The 18,801-nt window shown below is 36.4% G+C and overlaps 1 protein-coding gene across 10 annotated transcripts in view; it reads right to left on the minus strand.

Moving 5' to 3' along the window:
* The window catches only part of BCAS3 (BCAS3 microtubule associated cell migration factor), a 386,186-nt gene that overhangs the window by 287,082 nt on the left and 80,303 nt on the right, over nucleotides 1-18,801 (minus strand). For all 10 annotated transcript variants that reach the window (XM_068909662.1, XM_068909661.1, XM_068909660.1 and 7 more), the window contains exons 12-13: nucleotides 16,293-16,463; nucleotides 6,357-6,450 (exon numbers count right to left, since the gene is read on the minus strand). In XM_068909662.1, the coding sequence (XP_068765763.1) occupies nucleotides 6,357-6,450; nucleotides 16,293-16,463 (265 nt within the window). The remainder of the gene's footprint in view (nucleotides 1-6,356; nucleotides 6,451-16,292; nucleotides 16,464-18,801) is intronic.

The following is an 18,801-nucleotide window of genomic DNA, read 5'->3' on the forward strand; positions in this document are numbered from 1 at the left end:
CCCTAAATAGGAAAAAAAAAAATACAGACTTATGTTTTGCAAAAAGATAGGATAAAGCACTTTGGTGTTTTTTTCAAATATGTAACAAGTGTCCCCTTCTCAATTTCCAGGTTTGGTATGTGAAAAGATGAGAAATACCATCTCATAGCCCTCCAAAACTAAAGGTTTTGTTTCTTCTCTCCCCCCCCCCCCATTCCTCTTTTCATGGGGGTGGCAGGGGAAACAGTCTCATAAAAATCAACCACTTCTCTTTTAAACATCTGGAAATCTTGATAAAGGATTTTCAAATAATATAGCGCTTTGGAACTCGATATAGAGATAGCTGGGAGAAGGGGGAAAAAAAAAAAAAGAGAGAGAAGCAGCAGGCCTAATGTCTCCCAAATCACATCTAAGTTTTAATTCTCGGTACCATCCCAGTTCCGATTTACATCAAGCACTTTACAGGGGTCCTAAGCCTTAATCACATGAAAGTACAAGTAAAACAGTGAACATTTATACTGAAAGGAATAGAAGAAATCTGAAATGTTTTTTAAAAAGTACACAGAAATTTCCATAACAGGTCATGCCAGTGGCCTATGTAGCCTAGCATATTTATTACTAGTCACTGCTGTTAAAGGCAATCATCTCGATGCCTATGATGGAAGACGGAACAAAGTGAATTAGTTTTAATGGACTATGGCTGACATCAGAATTGGTGAGGTTTTTTTCTCCTTTCTAAATTACAATGTCTAATAATACAACATAATGAAAAACAAGGATGTTTGTATGGTTCCTTCAGTCTCCAGTCTAGACACACTCTAGTTTAGACTAATCTAGTTTATCATTGAGCAACTGATTCTAATTGGTAACATTTAATCCTCTCCCTTCCCTCTCTCCATTTCCTCTTCCCATTTCAAACCCTGCATACACTTATAATTCCTGGCAGACTATCATCAACACATTAAAACCTTGGAGGCTTTTTTGTAAACATCTTAAATTAAATAACCCCCATGGTGTATTCCTTCCTTTTGTGACTTTCCAAAACTTAGTCCAGGCTACCTTCACCCAGAGTGTACATAATAAGCTCATGTCAATTGACATTATGTAGCAGATAGGATTCTTTCATGCTACTGCAGTGACACCACATTCTTTAAACTGTACCTGTTTAAATAAATAAATATATGCTCACATATATATATATATATATATATATATATATATATATGATTAAAAAGGCAGTTTAAAGTTTAACTCCTAATGAAAAGTTCTTGCATAACAACATCACATTTGAAGAAGAAAAATCCTAACATCAAAAAAAGTCTTGCACAAATTCTTATCCTGACTGCATTCTGATTATGTTAAAAATTCGATCATAATAAATACACAGCTTGCGTCGCTGCTGTTGTTTTATATAGCAGAAAATTGGTACTGGCTGCATAGAACTGACATTCCTAAATATCTTACATTCTTAGAAGGGAAAAGGCTAAATCATAGTTACAAGAAATGGTGGACAAAATGACGACTAGGTTGTCCTCTACATACAGTGTCCCCACTCTATTAATATTACTTCACTTCCTTACACTATTTGTTCTCATCTTGAAAAATTTTAATAGACGTCTACCTAGAAGTTAAAGGCCTTCATCTCTGTTCAAAAATCCCCTCCTAAATCCAAGGGTGGACATGGCCCTCCTAACTCTGCCCGCAGCAGCTGCACCTCACAGACAGTTATGTGGCTCTTCAAATATGAACTACATAGTCTCTAAACGGGGCTCATTTCTCTCACAGTGGTTTCTATATGCCTAAGAGATGTTAACTTTCTTCTTACGCTTGGATCCTTTTTGATCAGGTTGAAGAAACATTATTCTTCTCCCAGTCGCCTGGGAAACAGCGCTATAACAGAAAGACATTCAGCGCTTGCCATTCAACAGGCTGTGCAGATCTGCAGAGCCCAACCTGCTAGCCATTTCTCCCCGCAAAATTCAGCTGGCCATCTTCAAGCTGCATTAATTATTCTGCCAGCAGGATCCCACTTCTGGCCATCACCACAACCAGGGGTCCCACAGCTGCTTCCTCTTACATGCAGGTACCCTCGCCACGTATCGTGGTGCACCAGTCCCAACGTGAGTAGGAGTTGTGGTATACTGACTCAGCGTGCTTGCATAAGCTAAAAACATGCAACAGTTGAGACTCCTCATAGGTATTTGTGATTCTGCAGGCACACAAAGCAATCACTGCAGTATCTGTCTGATTTTCTAAATGACCATCTAAGTGATCATAAGAGCCAGAGATTTTATTTATGGTGAAAAAATAAAAGCAAACACAGAAATGCCTCCCTAGAGTCCTTTCACATCCCACGGAAGATATGCACGAAGACATGGGTTCTATACAGTCAACTCAATTGCATGAAAGAAACACCATACTACTAACTGATATTACTTATTAATCTAATATATACTCCAAAATTAGATCTCTCTCTTGTTAATATGTGGCTTTTTTTTCCATGGATCTTGGCAATGCTGAATTATTGCTATAACAACATGTATTTAATTTATTCAAAATCAGATCTCTAAAATCAAAACACAGTACTTTAGAAGGGGAATCTTATCTTCGTGTAAATCACAAAAGCAACAACTGACGAACGTGGCATTATATAAATAAATCATTATTTTGATACTTGATAAAGTATACAGAAAACGGTGTCAGTTTCCTATGGGGGGAGAGATAAGAAACACTAATATTCTAGCAGCTAAATCTAAACAAAACAAAACATCAATAACACTGCCAAGTCACCTGAACTTGAATCTGGGAATCAGATTTCTTAAGCACGTTCCCAAAAACAGGACAAACATAATATATAGAAAACGTGCCCACGGGTAAGAAGCAGCGCTGGCACCAGCGCTCACAGCACCACCAGCAAACAGGACCGATGGCCGAGGCCTACCCTGCCCTTTTTTTTTTTTTTTAAACCACTAGACCAGGGCGTTTGCATTCCTCGCAGACTCTCCCCAAAAAGTCACTCAGCAGCAAAGGAGCACCAGCCTTTTTTCACTTTCACTGAACTGCTACATATCTTACTAACCTATTAAAACGAGCAATGTCAAGCGGAGAGGCAGTAGCAATATATGCACTCACCTAGCTTTTAGAAACGCCATAAAGCCAAGGGATTTTGTGGGCGCGACTCCTGGTCACAAATATTTTTAATTGTCATGCAAAGTCTCCCTCCCCTGCCGAAACCCAGCAAGCACCCCTTCCTCCCCATTGTAAACCACTTTGACTTCTTTTATTTAATATTTGACCGAAAAAACAAAATTAAATATAAATTAGTCTTTGACATACACAGGAAAAAACACAGAAAACCTAAACTGCCAGGAACTGCAGCTTTTCTCTTTTTGATTTTTTCCCCCCACTTTCTCATGTCAAGTACAATTTGCTGTAGGCCTTAGACTAAGACATTTACAGTCTCCCTAAAATAAACTGACTCAAGCCAGGTTTTTACTACTGTAAGGGTCCGGAAGAGGTATACAGGGACATGTTCAGCATCATTAAAAATCTAAGGTGTCCTTTGACTGTACTCATAAATGATATTTCAAAAGTGTATTTTATTATGCAACCAATCATATCTTCAGAGAGGCCTTAGGTCTGATTCAAAAAACTCTATGCCACGTTTACTCTTTCTTTGGATACCTCAAAAAAAAAAGAAAAGAAAAAAAAATCAACAGATTTGCCTTGAATTTAAACAGAAGCTGGGTCTAATGCCAACAAAAGTCACTATAGACATGCTTACACTGCATAATAAAGTGCTCTGCAGAGATACCCCTGCTTGTTTTTTAAGGTTTTGGTTTGTTATGCAGGTAATGTAAAAGGCTGCATTTACAACAAGCTCAGGTAGCCTAGCATGGATCTCCACTTAGATTATTCACCCTACTGGGAAACAACAAAAAACAGACAGACTTTTGATCAGGACCATAATAATTTAACATATCACGGTCATTGTAAGAGCAGTAAAAGATTTCTTTTTAGTTTCTAAAAGAACGATTAGGGAAAACACAACTCTGCGATTTACTGACATCAGTGAATCTTTTGCCTTCATCACTGAATTTTCTTCTGAAAGTCCTATAATGAAGCAAAACATTACTACACATACAACATCCCTAAATTTGTTACTGTTATTTTATTGCAATAGATTAACCTATGCCTAGCAAGTTCTGTATTTGGTATGAAAACATACAGCAGAAACCCTGAAAATGCATCTTAATGGCAATACGATACCTTTAAAACACTGCTTAAGGTGGCCGTGGCAGTCAATTCTATTGGTTGCTTACACAAGAACTGTATATATCTATCTTCCTCTTGGCAGTGACTTTCTGTGGGTTTTCAGTTTTTTGTTGGGTTTTTAGCTGGGAGTGAAAGGGTCATAGGTTTGCTTTTTGTTGTTGCTGTTTTCAGGTTTTTAAACAATCCTTTTAAGTTTTTGCAGACCTGAACACCTCCATAGCTCATGGGCACTTTGAGGACGAGACATGATGAAATTAAGCTGTTTGATTAGCCATACAGAATAAAATAGTTCAGCGAAAGATCAGTGTTCACTGTTTGCCTTCATACCAACAGTAGTCAATTATGTTTTGGTACAACATCACACAGACGCAGCTTCAAAATATGAATAAATACGTCTGCTTGCTATAATCAACCAATAGAAGAAGTCAGTAGCAAAGGCCACCTCTTGTTCTTCTTTGTAAAGGAAGCAGCTTGATTGGCAATATACCACTGTATAATGGATTATGTCACTTACAACACTACTTTGACGTTAAATAAAGCATCTAGACTACTGTGTTAAGTGCTGATGCCATGTTGTAAGGAGCTGAGGTAATAGTTTTGATACTGCTCTGTGATCCAGAAGGTACAGTATGATTCAATACCTTACCGTGAATCATCCCCCTCTGAAAATATCTCATAACACACACAATTTGCAAGCTGTCAAAAATAACATCATTTAGCAAAAACTGTTTTCCCATTAAGTATCTTATTGCAACATTAGGGCAAGGTAATAGTCTGTTTCATTATAGAAAAAGGGATATAATGTTAGCACCTGAGCAAATAGAAGGAACTAGATTGTGAGACAAGGCATCCAGTAACATTCAAACATATATTTCAAAAAAAAAAAATTAATAGCAAGTTAATGTGTACTTGCATAAAAACTGTTTTCCTTATATTTATACCATCAAAAAAGATTGTTTTAAGAAGGCATTTAATCAATATTTATAAAGCATTCAAATTTAAGCAGCTGTATTTATTTCAGCTCATTATCACTGCTCAACTCTAGGTGTTATCTTTCCACCAGAGAACAAAGCAAAAATACTACTGCTCTTGAATGAGCATAGCTGATTCGCACTTTACAAATGTAGAGTTACACAAAAATTCTCTGAACTATCAGAAGAAAATTCAGCCAGATGAGAATACAGCTTCTTCATGTCAAAAACTAACAGCGAAGAGGCTTTGAACTGCATGCCACTATTAAAGAGTTCTGACACAACAGATGGGATGTCAGAATAAGACCAACTGGTCACTAAATGTGAAAATTTAAGTGACACGCATTGTTTTATTCCTTGAAATGTAACTTCATCCCCAAGCTCTCCATGGCATTTGCTACATTTTACAACTCACTAATTTAGGCAAGCGGAAGCTGTTGATTCCTGGTCTCTCGTTGACCACCACTGCAATCAACCAACAGTTTTTTGCGTTGTCTTCAGGATAAACAAATATGTTAACTGGTAAATAAGTAAGTTCTATTAACAAGATGAATCTCACCTGCCTGCAACCATTTATCATCTGTAAAGAGAAAGGAGAGCAATAGGGGCTTTTGATGAGTTCCCTAAAAGTATTTTCAGATAATGGTTGATTTCACTCAGCACAGAGAGGGCTGAATTCCAAACTACCCATCAACAAAACACACAGTGGCACCATGTTACTTTAAAAAAAATGCCACTGAAATGACCCATTTTATTTTCATATTTGTGGAAGAGGAAAATTTTAATAAAGTACTGATCCGCTGGATACCTGTATATCAAAACATCTGGGAATATATCACAATACTAAACAGAATAAACTCCCTTAGCACTTCTGTATTGGTAGACGGATTCTTCTTACATATATGACAGCATAACAGCTGCTTAAGTTTGAAATTTCAAAAAAAGACAAGTTTACTGTGCATGACATTGAACACCCAAAATTGATCAAAAGTTATAAAAATAATAAGTAGACATTTGCATGAATTACAGTGGTATTTGCCATTCCTCCAAAGGAGCAGAACACATACCTAGGGTATTTTATTCTCTTCATCTGGTTAACAACTATCACATTAAAACAGGAAAATAACTTACCACTAGGGTTAAAAGCCATGCAGCAGATAGGCTTTTCATGTGCAGGGAAGTGCGCCACTATACCATCACTATCAGAATCCTCACTAACGAGTACCTGTGTAATATTAACAGAGACAAAAGAAGGTTAAGAAATGAAAATTAACATAAGTGAAAATATCAAGTTACCGATATACGATTTGTTTTATAGGAGGTACACAACACCATGAATTAGAAACATAACTGCATGCGAACCAGGAAAAAAAAAAAAAATCCATATGCACATAAACAACCTTCTGCAAATTTTTCAGATAAAAAGTGAGAAAAGTGAAAACATCCTACCAATTAACTAGAAAGGATTATGCATTTTGTACTAGGATTCCCTGTTTACTTAGCCTATTCAAACAAAGCAAAACTGGAAAACTCTTACTGCTTTGCTATACTAGGTACGAGCAGCTGCAGAGAAGCTTATTAAAAAGGGATTCTGCATGCAAGCGCATGGGGAAGCTATGTTTAAGGTCTTCGCTGTTGTTGGCTGAGGCAAGGCCTGTGCCCTTGCTGTAAGTCTAGAGTCAAGAGGGCCCTGCTATTCACGAGTTTACTTTGCAGCCAGGAGCCCTCGTTCTGCCAGACTCAGCAGCAGTCCCGCGGAGGTAACGAAACTGCGCCTCACTTGCCTACCGCTAAGCAGGAAATTTTTATATTGCAGTTGAACTAATGTAAGGAGGATTGGTGTGATTAGACTGAAAAGCGCGCACAGTTCTTCAACTGTAAACAACAGATGATTTTCTCTAAGTGATAACATACACCAAGTAATACAAAACAAAACAAGAGGTAGCATAGAGGTTTTCAAATTTTTGAAAGTTCTTCAGACAGGAATATTTAACCGTTACATAAATCAGAATTTTCTTCTGGAGGATTTAAAGTATACATGGCAAACAAGTGGAAAAATGGATGCACAGAAGAGTCAAGAAAAGCACTAGGTTTGCTTTCCACTAGTTACATACGTAGGAATATTACAGCTTGCATCCACTGGATTTCCAAATGACAAAAGTGCTGAGGATTGGGAGTGTGTTTGAAGGCAGCTGCATTACAAAAAGTGAAGCTAACAAGAATTTTCTCCATCTTGAAACATCCTCAGTTAAATATCAGTGTTACAAAGGTCCTTGACCAAAACCCCTTAAAGAAATTATGCTGTCATAAGATATCCCCTTGTGAATTAAAAATCAAATAAAGGGTAGGACATGGAGAGTTTTCACAACATAGGGAAATGACCAGAAAAGTGAAGCATATGGGCTGGGCTCTGTGCTGCACAACATCTTCTGGAGACAGGGACAAAGATTTGGATTTTGTTGTTGTTTTAAAGGATGTTTGAAGTTGATAAAAAACTATTTGGGGCGGTCGGAACTAAAGCTGACTGAGAAGATTTGAAGAAGATTCTCCAAAAGGATAGGGCTGGACCTGAAAAGAACAACAGGGATGCTCAGAGGTAGGTAACGGCCCATCAGTGCATCAAGCTCTACTGTTTCACTTTGGAAAACAGAAAACAGTAGATAAAAGGAGTAAAGTACACAGAAATCAGATATCCAGCTGCTGATTCACAAAAAACAGTATAGATATTTTCATATACCGAAACATTGCATATGACAGATGAATCACTCGGGGAGGCTTAGACTTCAATAATTTTGGTAAGTTATGCAATTGCTACAATGAAAAGCCTACCGTTCTAATTATCCGCTATTCAATTATCACAGTTTCAGCTAGAAACAGCATAAATTCATGAAACTGCAAGTATTATCAATGTCCAATTACATGAAAATGAAAAGATGTTCTTAAGATTATATAAGAGAACCAAAAGATGTGTGGACAGATGCAAGAAGAGCTGAAAAAGTATTTTACCCCTTGGTTAATTCAGTCTTTCACACACCCCATTGTGTGAAAGACTGAATTAAGTAAAACAGTGAGAAAGATCTGACAGAAAAGAAATTAGGAAAATGTCATCTGTGGTGAGCAAAAACCAGTTTCTTACTGAGGTAGTGCAAAATTTCCCATTTCAAGTTCAAGAAAAATTTGTCTGCTGTTTTCCAAAATAATCCGAAAGGTTTTTAATACTTCCTGTTCCTAACAGATATCAGAATAATCGGAAGATATTTTTATGCTTCAAAAAGAGAAATCATCTTTAAATGTTTAAAGAAGTCACGTAATATGGATGAAGAGGCCTGTGCCTGCCTCGCTTTAAACGTTCAAATTACTTGGCACTGTCACACAAGCACAATTATGGTTTTGCTTTCCGTTGTCAGCATTCCGTGCCGATTCCAGAACCGCTAACCAAAGGGTCTGGAGATCTTCCTAAGAGCTTTTCAAAGGAGCAGTGTTCTTTTCTCAGCCTATATAAACTGCACTAAATAACTCCTATACATCATCTTTACACAGCTTCCACTTTTATGTAACTTAATCTTATCCTAAACATTTCACTCTAATTAAAGATACATGATAATGATAAAGTAATATCATAAACCAGCTTCACAAAAGAAATAGATTTTTAAAATCCAGTCTGTTAAACAAAAATATTTAACCTAGAAATGTGTAACTATCAACAGTATCTAAATCATGTTTAAAACAAGTTATATGGTTTGTTTCATGTGCATATTCTTCTACAGATTGTAAACTGGATTAATTCAGCATGTGTTTTTTTGTTGTTGTTTTCTTAAACTAATGGTAAATGCACCACTGTTATCATCCCTGCAACATAAAACCTCTATTCAATAGGAACACAATAGGAATCTTCCTTCCCCTTTGTTTATAATATATATATATATATATATACACACACACATATATATATAAAAAGGTTTTCAAAACCTCTGCTTTTTACTATAAAACTAATTTTTCAGACATAACAAACGCGTCCTCTCTTAGCTTGGATAGTATTCCTTTGTTTGTGATACACATAAAAGAACGAACCACCTTTTGGCATAATGTCCACTCAAGAAATAAAGAAAAGCAACTGTGACCTTGTAGATCCCAGAAATCCTACTCCGCCACCGAGCCTGACTCGTGCAAAGCTTCCAGACTCAAACCGAAACGTTAGTCTCCTGTGTTAGCCTCGCAAAAACACACAGAAACACCTTTCTTACTCAAAAACGTAGAAATCCTTGGATGATGGCGAATCTGAACAAACAAAACGCAGTTGCTGATGGGTACCACACCCCTCCTTTCTTGACATATAATATCTCTCACTCCCTTCACATTGTGGCCACAAAGAGGAAATATTTGCTCGTGAAACACACAAGGGGAAACACACTTTTGAGAGGTAGGATACAGTTAAATAAATATTCATCTTTTTAAAAAAAGAGACAAAAGGAAGTACTTTTTTGTAAATCACTGACTTGCATTTAAACCCCTAGACTGCACTGCAAGATTTGTAATGTCCTTCCCCTGCACATGCGCCTGAAAGGTCTTTTGCAGAGGTCAGTGTGTAATTTCAACACTACAGTGCAAGGAAGAATCAATGCAATTAACAGCAGCTGACTGATCCATACTGTCAACCAAAGAGAAGCCTCCCTGGAGGTGTCCCTTCCAAATCTGCCGTAATATGAAAGTCTTGTTCCCATGCCAATTCAAAGCTTGCGTAGTTTTCTCAGTTAAGAGTATGATTTTCACCATTACATATAACACCTAAGGAAAATAAATTTATGTTGACATAATACACATATATACTGGAATATATTGTTTTCTCTAATAGAGATCTTGAGATAGGTGATACAATAGGGTTTGTATAACGTTAAATAGACCAAGGAGCATGAATTTCATGCAGACAAGGCTGAAGACTGGAGCTGCACAGTAATGAAGTAGTATTGAAGGCCTCCTCCACATAGACTTCACAGATATCAGAAAACACTTCTTAAAGTCGCTAAAGTGGAAGACGTTATCTGCAAAGGTGTTGGAGAGAACGATGTCCGTAGGCTAGCAAATGGCACGTTAGGTCAATATTGACATTGTACAACTGGTTCCTTTCGACCAGTTTATAGGTTTTTTTATCACTAAAAAGAGTGGAGTTGGAAATTTTTCTTGGAAATAGAAACAGTGGTACAAATTGCCTAACGATGCATGCAAGCACTGTCAAAAAGCTCAAAGGTAGCAGCTCGTTCAGTTTCCCATGCGCAGAGCAGACAAAGCCCATGGGAATCCTGGGGCTACTTTTTTTTCATCCCAAAGAGATGTCATTAGCCAAAGTGGTAGCCTCTAACCACTCTACTATTAAAAACTAATAGACCTTATAAAGTCCCTCACTGTAAAAGGTGAATAAATCTCAGTATTCCTCTTATAATTGCATAGTAGCCCAGGTTTGTAAGGCTGCTTAAGTATCTTCCGTATAGAGTTCCCTATCATTACAAATAGAAACTCCATTAAAAAAAAAAAAACACACACACATGCACACAACAAACACTAAAACTCTTCTACCAAGATGACTTTGCAAATCACCATTCAGCCTATTTTTGATTCCCAAAGAGGCTCTTATCAAGAGAGCTGCAACACGATTTTCAGAAGGCAGCCCAGTCTAGCCAGAGCTTAGCTGGACACGTTGAGCCAATGCTCTATCAAGCCAACTACATTAAAGGGGAACAGCACACTGCAGTTGATAGAAGGTGAATAAAGTAGTCTTTATCTAATTCCAAAAGAGAAATACACAAAACACCTAGGGGATCATTAGGTTCGCTATCAGAAAATAGTGTTTGCTTTCAGTGCAAGAGATAGCTTAAAGCTGGAGCTTCTCTTCTCCTATGGCATATTTTTCTTCAGTCTTTATATTTTCCGTATTGCTGAACAGAAGCCACTGGTAATTATGACTTCAATTATTTTAATCTTAAAAGGCAAATTACACCACTTATCCCAATGCAGACATGTTTTTAAATAAAACATGAAAGTAACACAAATAAAAATGGACACAAATTTAATCAAGTAGGTCTTACTCTTAATAAAATTAAGGAAGAATGATCCCCTCATCATAAAAAAATAAGTTTGACAATATTTATAAATATGAATATTATACAATACATATACTTGCAAAGATCCCTTTATTAAGGTCTCCATTGATTTAAATAGCTAAAGTTAGTGTGGTGTCCACTTCAGTTCCTAAGCTATATGTTCAAAAAACAAACAAAAAATCCCAAAACCAACACCCCCACAAACCCCCCAATTAGCATCCCCCCAACTTATAGCTAAGGTCAAACATCAGTGGAAAAAGGCTACAAGTGATAAATCTGTGACATTAACTACTGCACTCCTTTTAATAGAATCCAGCATAAACTCAAAACAGCCTTGCGCTCAGCCTGAACCATTTATCTGAGACAAAAATGTCTTCTTGACAAAAAACAGATCTCCTTTAATAAAAGTAAGGCAGACGGTATTATGCTCTGAGGGAATCCTGTTGCTCTTTTTGTATGTATACATAAAAAGAATTATTCTGTTATACATGTAGATATAAAAAGTGAAGAAAATTGATGCCAAATATACGAGCATTAGAACGTCAAATTAGCTTTTGTGAAAACTGTTCTTATAAATAAAAGCAGTGGTGTTAATGACCAGTGGAATTATGTATGCAGTTAAACTTTTATTATTGAATACCCTTTATTCTTTTCACTTCTTTTTGCTTTAGGATGAAGTTTCACAATGATTCTTACTCCTGATAAGCATCTTTATGTGGTTCAATTGTTATCAACTCCTTACCAAATGAAAATGAACTTTTGAAACTGCAGCAGTCTGCATTTTTTTCTGAAAATTCCTCCTTAATGCAATAAAAAGTTAATGGGGAACAGAAAAAAAAGCACCAATCACATTTTAAAACATGAAAAGATCAACATGTTATCTTATTTTTGTAAGTTATTTTTAAAATATTTCCTCAAATATTTTCATGTGTTTTGGATAATCTGTGAAAGCAACATGATATACTGTCAGTCACATTTCTCTATCAAAAGCATTAAGAATCAAGTTTTGTATTTTTAAATGACCACATATTTCTCTGTCAACTAAACGTTAGATGTTTAACAGATTTACATTCAGTCACAAAACTGGCGACTTTTGAGAAAGGTCATTACTGCAGACTACATGTGGGTGGCCCAGTTGATGAATTAATTAAGAATACAGAAACAAAGGTCAAAAGAAAATAATTTTTCTTTAAAACTCAAGCCACTAAAGCCTTACACCTTTAATTCCAATTACTGGAAAAAAGGGGCATCTGTATAGCTTTAGTTTTATCCATTTCAACTAATTAATAGATGCAAATAAATAGTCATTACATCTAACTGAAAAGTTTGCTAACACTTCATTAGAAGGAAGTTTAAATAAGCACACAACCTTGTTAACATATTTTGGTTTACCACAAAGTTACTTGGGCATCCTGATAATTATGTTTACCTCCTTACAAACATATCATGCCAGCCAGCTCCAATAATTTGACAGTCCTATCCTTTTATTTAATAACTTCATAATTCAAATTTTCTTAGAGTACCAAAATTTTTGAAAGTAGGAACTTTAGCAAACAACTGCTGGGTATGAGACTTCACTATAATATCTACATTCATAAGGTTTATTAAAAATATTTTCCCCACAGATTACAAGACTGCTAGATTACATTAAAAGATTTCTGCGATCTGTACTTGTGTAGTTCTGAGTGGAAAGCTAATAATATTTCAAATTATGCCACAGTAGCACAATATATTTCATGAAATGCATTGAGTTCCACCTCGCATTCATTACATTGGATATCTTTGAAATGGTAGATTGAATAAAAAGATTAGTGAACATTTAAAGTTACAGTCCTTCTGGCCTCTGTCCAAAACGTGTCCCTTAATCCTCATACTGGCAGGTAAATCTTCATGTTAGCACGTAGGTATGGAGTACCTCCACTTTTAAAGCCTGTGTTGTTAAGCTCGAAGTAAACGGACAAGCACATACATCATTACTTTGTAATCCTTTTTTATACAAAAAATTGCTCCCTCACTGAAAAAGTGCTTATTTCAAAAAGACTTGGAAAAAGAAGGCAGTAAATGTACGGCGAGTTAGGATCTTTTTGCATTTTCTTCCTCTTTTCAAAACTGCTTTTTTCCTTTCATTGCTGTATTTTATCTTCAAGATATATTTTATTATGAGGAAATTGTTTTATTTCATTACAACACCCCAATTCTTAGTCCGGCTGTGCAGGAGGATAGAAATCTTTACTGGCCTAAAGACCACGAGGTGCTCAGTTTACATTAGAAGTTAGTGGATGATAGAAACTAACTCCTTTCTGTTTCTGAAATTCCCCTCCAAGCTTACAATTAGCTTGACAGCCTTTGAAAGCCATATGCACATGTGCGCACACATACACACACACACACAATATATTTATGTATCTGCTGGAGAAATCTCTGATGAAAGGACTGCAAGGCTTTCAACTGGTAACTTAGTCCGGAAAACACTTGTTCAGCATCACCAGCTCTTGCAGGTTCCCATTCAGCTTTGGGAGACCAGTGCTTGCAGCGTGCACTGCCATCCAGCAGCATCCCCCAAACCAGCAGAAATGAAATATTCAAAAAACAAACCACGAACCCACATCATCATCATGGGAGGGAGAAGGACTGCCAGTAAGTGTTGCTTTGTGCATGCTCAGACCTCTTATTCCCCACCTGGATTCTGAAAAGCTCGATCATAAACTAATAGCTTTAGAAAAAACACTGCCAGGAACAATATCAAGACAATTGGAGTCGGAGCAAGGCAAGGCATTTGATACCTAGCTGTACAACTCCTTGCTCTAAACAGAGGTGAGGCTGCACTCTGCATTAACCACTCTTCTGTTTCAACCGAATGAACCTGGCAGTAATATTGTAGTTGGGAGCACCAGTATCACCAAACTAATCGCCACAGAAGAGTAAAATCATTTCAGAAATGAATAAAATGAGAAAGAAACAACGTAGCTCAGAGAGCCATGCAGATTTCAAGTCGGGAAGATGCTTAACTATAAGTTAATCACATATATTTCAGTGAGATTATTTGCATGGTTTAAAGGACAGACTTGCTAAAATGCTTTCCTGAAGTTTTAATCTACTATGCTATAAAAACCTGGCCAGCACTACCCAGCTAGCACATGCACAGGCCATCTACACAGTAGCATGTCACCACTTCCAGGCTCGCTCGCTCCCGCCAGCAGGAAAGAACGGGATCCCTGCCAGTCTCCGAGGCCCAAGTCAACTCACACGAGTGGCAAAATCAGAATCGGCCATGTTCAAGTAAGGCTGTGCGCACAAAAACTTAGGTTTTTACCTGGCAATGGAAAAACAGTAAGAGTGACAGACAACAGCGCAGTAGGGATTATAAGCACACGTGAATCCTTATACAGAAAGATTACAGTGAAAGGAACTGGGGCAGTGTTGGATGACAATCTTTATCGAGGCCATATACAAAATCTGATTTATATGTTTACAATCCACTTTCTCTTTTCTAGATCCACACTTTAGTTAAAAAAAAAAAAAAGTAAAATTGGAAAAAAAGCATAATGTTAATTCTTAAATTAAATCTTATCATGGAAGATAAATGATTTAATAGCTTTTTAAACTTCACAAAAATTTGAACACAAGACATTCACGTGATTAGGATATCTACCTTAGAGCCTCTTCCCTCAGGGAGTCAAGATAAAAAATATTTTACTAGAAATGATGGCTTATTAAGGTTACAACAGCCTTATGTGAACAAGGCAAGCGTTATCATTTTTACAACTACTTTTCCATAGCGCCCTTTAGGCTTGATAGCTCCCTACTATTGTTAAGGTCAGAGGACAAGTTCATAAAACCTCCAAAACATACATAATAAGACTTAAAAAACCTAAGACAAATCCTCCCCCGCCCCAGCCCAGGCTGATGCAGAAGAGTCAAAGCACAGACAATGACCATCAGGAACAATGACTGCATTAAACAAGGCTTCATGAGAGATTTATGAAGTAGAATTTTTCTTCCTTTTTTTTCTGGTAGTATAAGGAAAGCCAACAGCCTTTTTTCCAGGAAACAAAAACAAATCCCAAAAGGTCAGACTTACTTTAAGACCTATGTCTGTAAAGCATGTGCTAACTTCCATTCTCTACTTTTTAAATTATTATTATCTGCAATAATGCATCCTGAAGTTACGAGGAAACAAATGAAAAACCAGTTTTTCTTTTTTAAATGAAAGCGTGAACATTAAGAAAAAAATAATTTACAAAATAGTTACAGGATAATGAAACTCATGGGAGTCTTGCACGACTATTGACTCCAGGATCAGGCCCGAAAAATGAAATTATTGATAGAGCAAATAAGAGACACGTGGCTATCTTCTCTATCATAAAGACAGTTCAAAACACCAATTTACAGTTGGTATGATTATTGTATGGATTTTTTAACAGATTGTTTTGCCCGATGCACTGTACAGTATAATTTAACTATGTTATTGGTAAAACAGTACAAATTACTCATTGAACACAGTCATACTCGGTCACATTTTAGTTTTGAAGATACGTAAAACCATAAGCTTTTGCACTTAATATACAAGTTCACTCAATTGTCTATTTTACACTGGAATTAAACAACTTGCCATATTTCTAGACTGTCATATTTTCTAGCCACATTACGTATTAAATATAATCAAGCTACATATTCATTTCAACTGACCAGCATAAATCAATGTCAATTATGAACAAGTGTTAGACAGACAAAAATGTGACACTTCACACTTGATGTTGTCAAAGTATCATAAATACAGTCTAAGGACAATATATATTTTTGGCTTAAATTCCTTCCCAAATAGGATTTTGTCAGTTGCATGAGCCTGTAAAAGTTTTTCACCTAGCAAAAATCTCATCTGTTATCTATTTTCAAAAGCATAAAATACATTGTATTCTTAAGGCTTCTGTGAAAACAAATATACACTCTGTTTCTGTGCAAACTGTATTACCTGCCCTTCTCCAACTGTCTCTGTATCAATAATAGTGATGATTCCTGGCACCAGAGGACTTCGACGAATGTTGCTATGAGCTAAAACTTCTTCTTCAGTTGCTCCTGAAGGCAGCGTCCCTGTCAGCTGGGTAACTACTTTCCCAACCATTGTAAGTCCAGTCTTTATCGTCTATAAAAAAAGAAGAAAAAAAAAAAAAGAACCAATAAATAATGTTTAGGGGTCCTTTGCAGGTCTACCTTGAATTTTTTCTCGACACAATTAATACTGTAAGTAGGCTGCACACACACAATAGAAACACACAAAATAAATATGTTTTTATAAGTGATATATTAACTGTGAGAGACACTGTATGTAACAGTAATCTTTTCAAAAGATTTAACATCCTACCAACTTGATATATTGGCAAGCCACCTTTCCTTAAGAAATAAATATATTTTAACTAGGAACTTCCAAAACATACTTAAAGAAGTACTCATTCTAATGCTCTCTCAATGTTATGGGTTTTTTTCTTTTCTAATTTCTTTATTTACTTATTCCACAAGGTACAGAGCATTGACAGTTAGAAGGATCAAATGATTAAGCAAAGGAGGGTTGGGGGGGGAAGTTTTGCACACAGAAATATCGACAACCAACAGTGCTTAATGCTGAGATAGTTGCAGGTGTCTTCAGCACAAGTGCAAAAGATAAGGGATCTGGCCTTCGACGGATACGATAGCGACATTCATTTGTTTCTCAGGAAGTTGCCCTTTGCAGCACTCGGACTGAATATCGGACTCAAACCCAGCAGAATTAAAGACCCCATCCTCTAGGTGCTGCAAAGGACAACTTTGTACAAAGGACACCCATACCCGAATACAAATAATTTGACTTGCTATAGTTTGCGTGTTTCTCAAACTTTGGTTTGAAAACATATTAGTTGCATTGGCTTTTATGCTCCAAACATGCTGAAGATTGTTTTTGTATTTTATTGAAGATTGTTATTGTATTTTATTTGGAGAAAGTGGGAGAGTATACACATCAGGCAAGATACAGGTTAAAAAACCTCAAACTATAACTTTAAATATTTTCTCCTTGAATCAAGGACTGTCCCTTACTTGCCTATAAAGAATTATGCACATTTATTATGCAATTCAAATAAGAAATAACAAAAGAGATCAGAATAGAACGACACTATAACAAGCCAATTCTTAACTAAAAAGACAAGCTAAGCTGCCTGCTAAATTGAAAAGGGAAAAAAACCGTACAGATCACAGACTGAAACCAAGAAGCAGCCACAAATCAATTGCAACTGCTTTGTTTAGTGCTAAAATCTCAAACTGCAGTGATTAGAAAACACATTAGTGTTCATCAATTAGCAGCCAAACGTTTGTTTTAATAATTCATAGGAAATGACTTACACAAAGTCTGTTAGCGTGTTGTCAGGAAAACCTCTGAAGGGCCAACAGAATTAGGCGCCACACTGTATTGATGGCAATATCTAGCCAGGAAGCCTGATTAACCTCTGAGATGCCTCAGCTGATGTACTTACCCCATTAATGCTAATGGAGATACTACCACTTAAAATCGAGCCATGCCTTTATCATAGGAATGTCTTCAGGGTTTAAAGTCTTTAGTAATATCCTGCCATTTGTTTCTTATTATTTCTTTTTATACTCCGATACAACAAATGAGAATAAACCAATTTTTAACAGTGGCATCCAGAAGACTGAAGAACGTAACACAAATTAGATAACGATATCCAAAGAACAGACCTAAAAGTCAATGTCATCACAAGAATGCATTTCAGCAGGTTTCAGCAGACACTTGCTTTACAAACACTGACAAGACAGTCTTCTGACTGATATAAAAATAACATAAAAAACGCACTGGTAGGTTATTCAGCAGGAAAGAAAAAGCAGTATAGAGCTACTATATGGCAAAATACCTGCATAGGTTAAAAGAACAAGAATCATAATTGACCTATTTTAGAAAATATCTTAAATATTTTAACTACAGAAACTGGATTACAAAGCGCTAAGCATACAATTTAAATGTCTTTAGAAAATAAATTAACATGCTTATCTAACGAACTGAATTACTGTTACATGGTACAGCAGATTGTGAATGCAGGGCTACTGAGAATTAATAGGTGTATAAAGATGTGGCCAAGGCCATTAGCGCAGAAATATCAGTGAAAAACCATTACAGCACTTACTTCTTTGTGCTATGTGTATATTTGCAAAAACTTCTCCAGTAATCTTTAACCTTTCCCATGCCATATCAGCTGTCCCTTCTATCCATTAGAGCTAATGACCTTGCTCTCACATAAGCTGTTAGTACTCATTAAGAAGTTATCAGGTAACAAGAGAAAACAGATGCAGCCTTTGCTAAATCACTTTACCACGAGAGGATTAAAAGATACGGAGAAAGAATCATCTAAAGAAGTTATTAGGTGAGAAGAACTTGGTTTATAATTTGATGCTAGACATTCGACAGACCAAATACATTTTAATTTGAAATAGGTTAA

This window comes from Struthio camelus, chromosome 16 (genome assembly GCF_040807025.1).
Source record: "Struthio camelus isolate bStrCam1 chromosome 16, bStrCam1.hap1, whole genome shotgun sequence".
NCBI classification, from domain to species: Eukaryota; Metazoa; Chordata; class Aves; order Struthioniformes; family Struthionidae; genus Struthio; species Struthio camelus.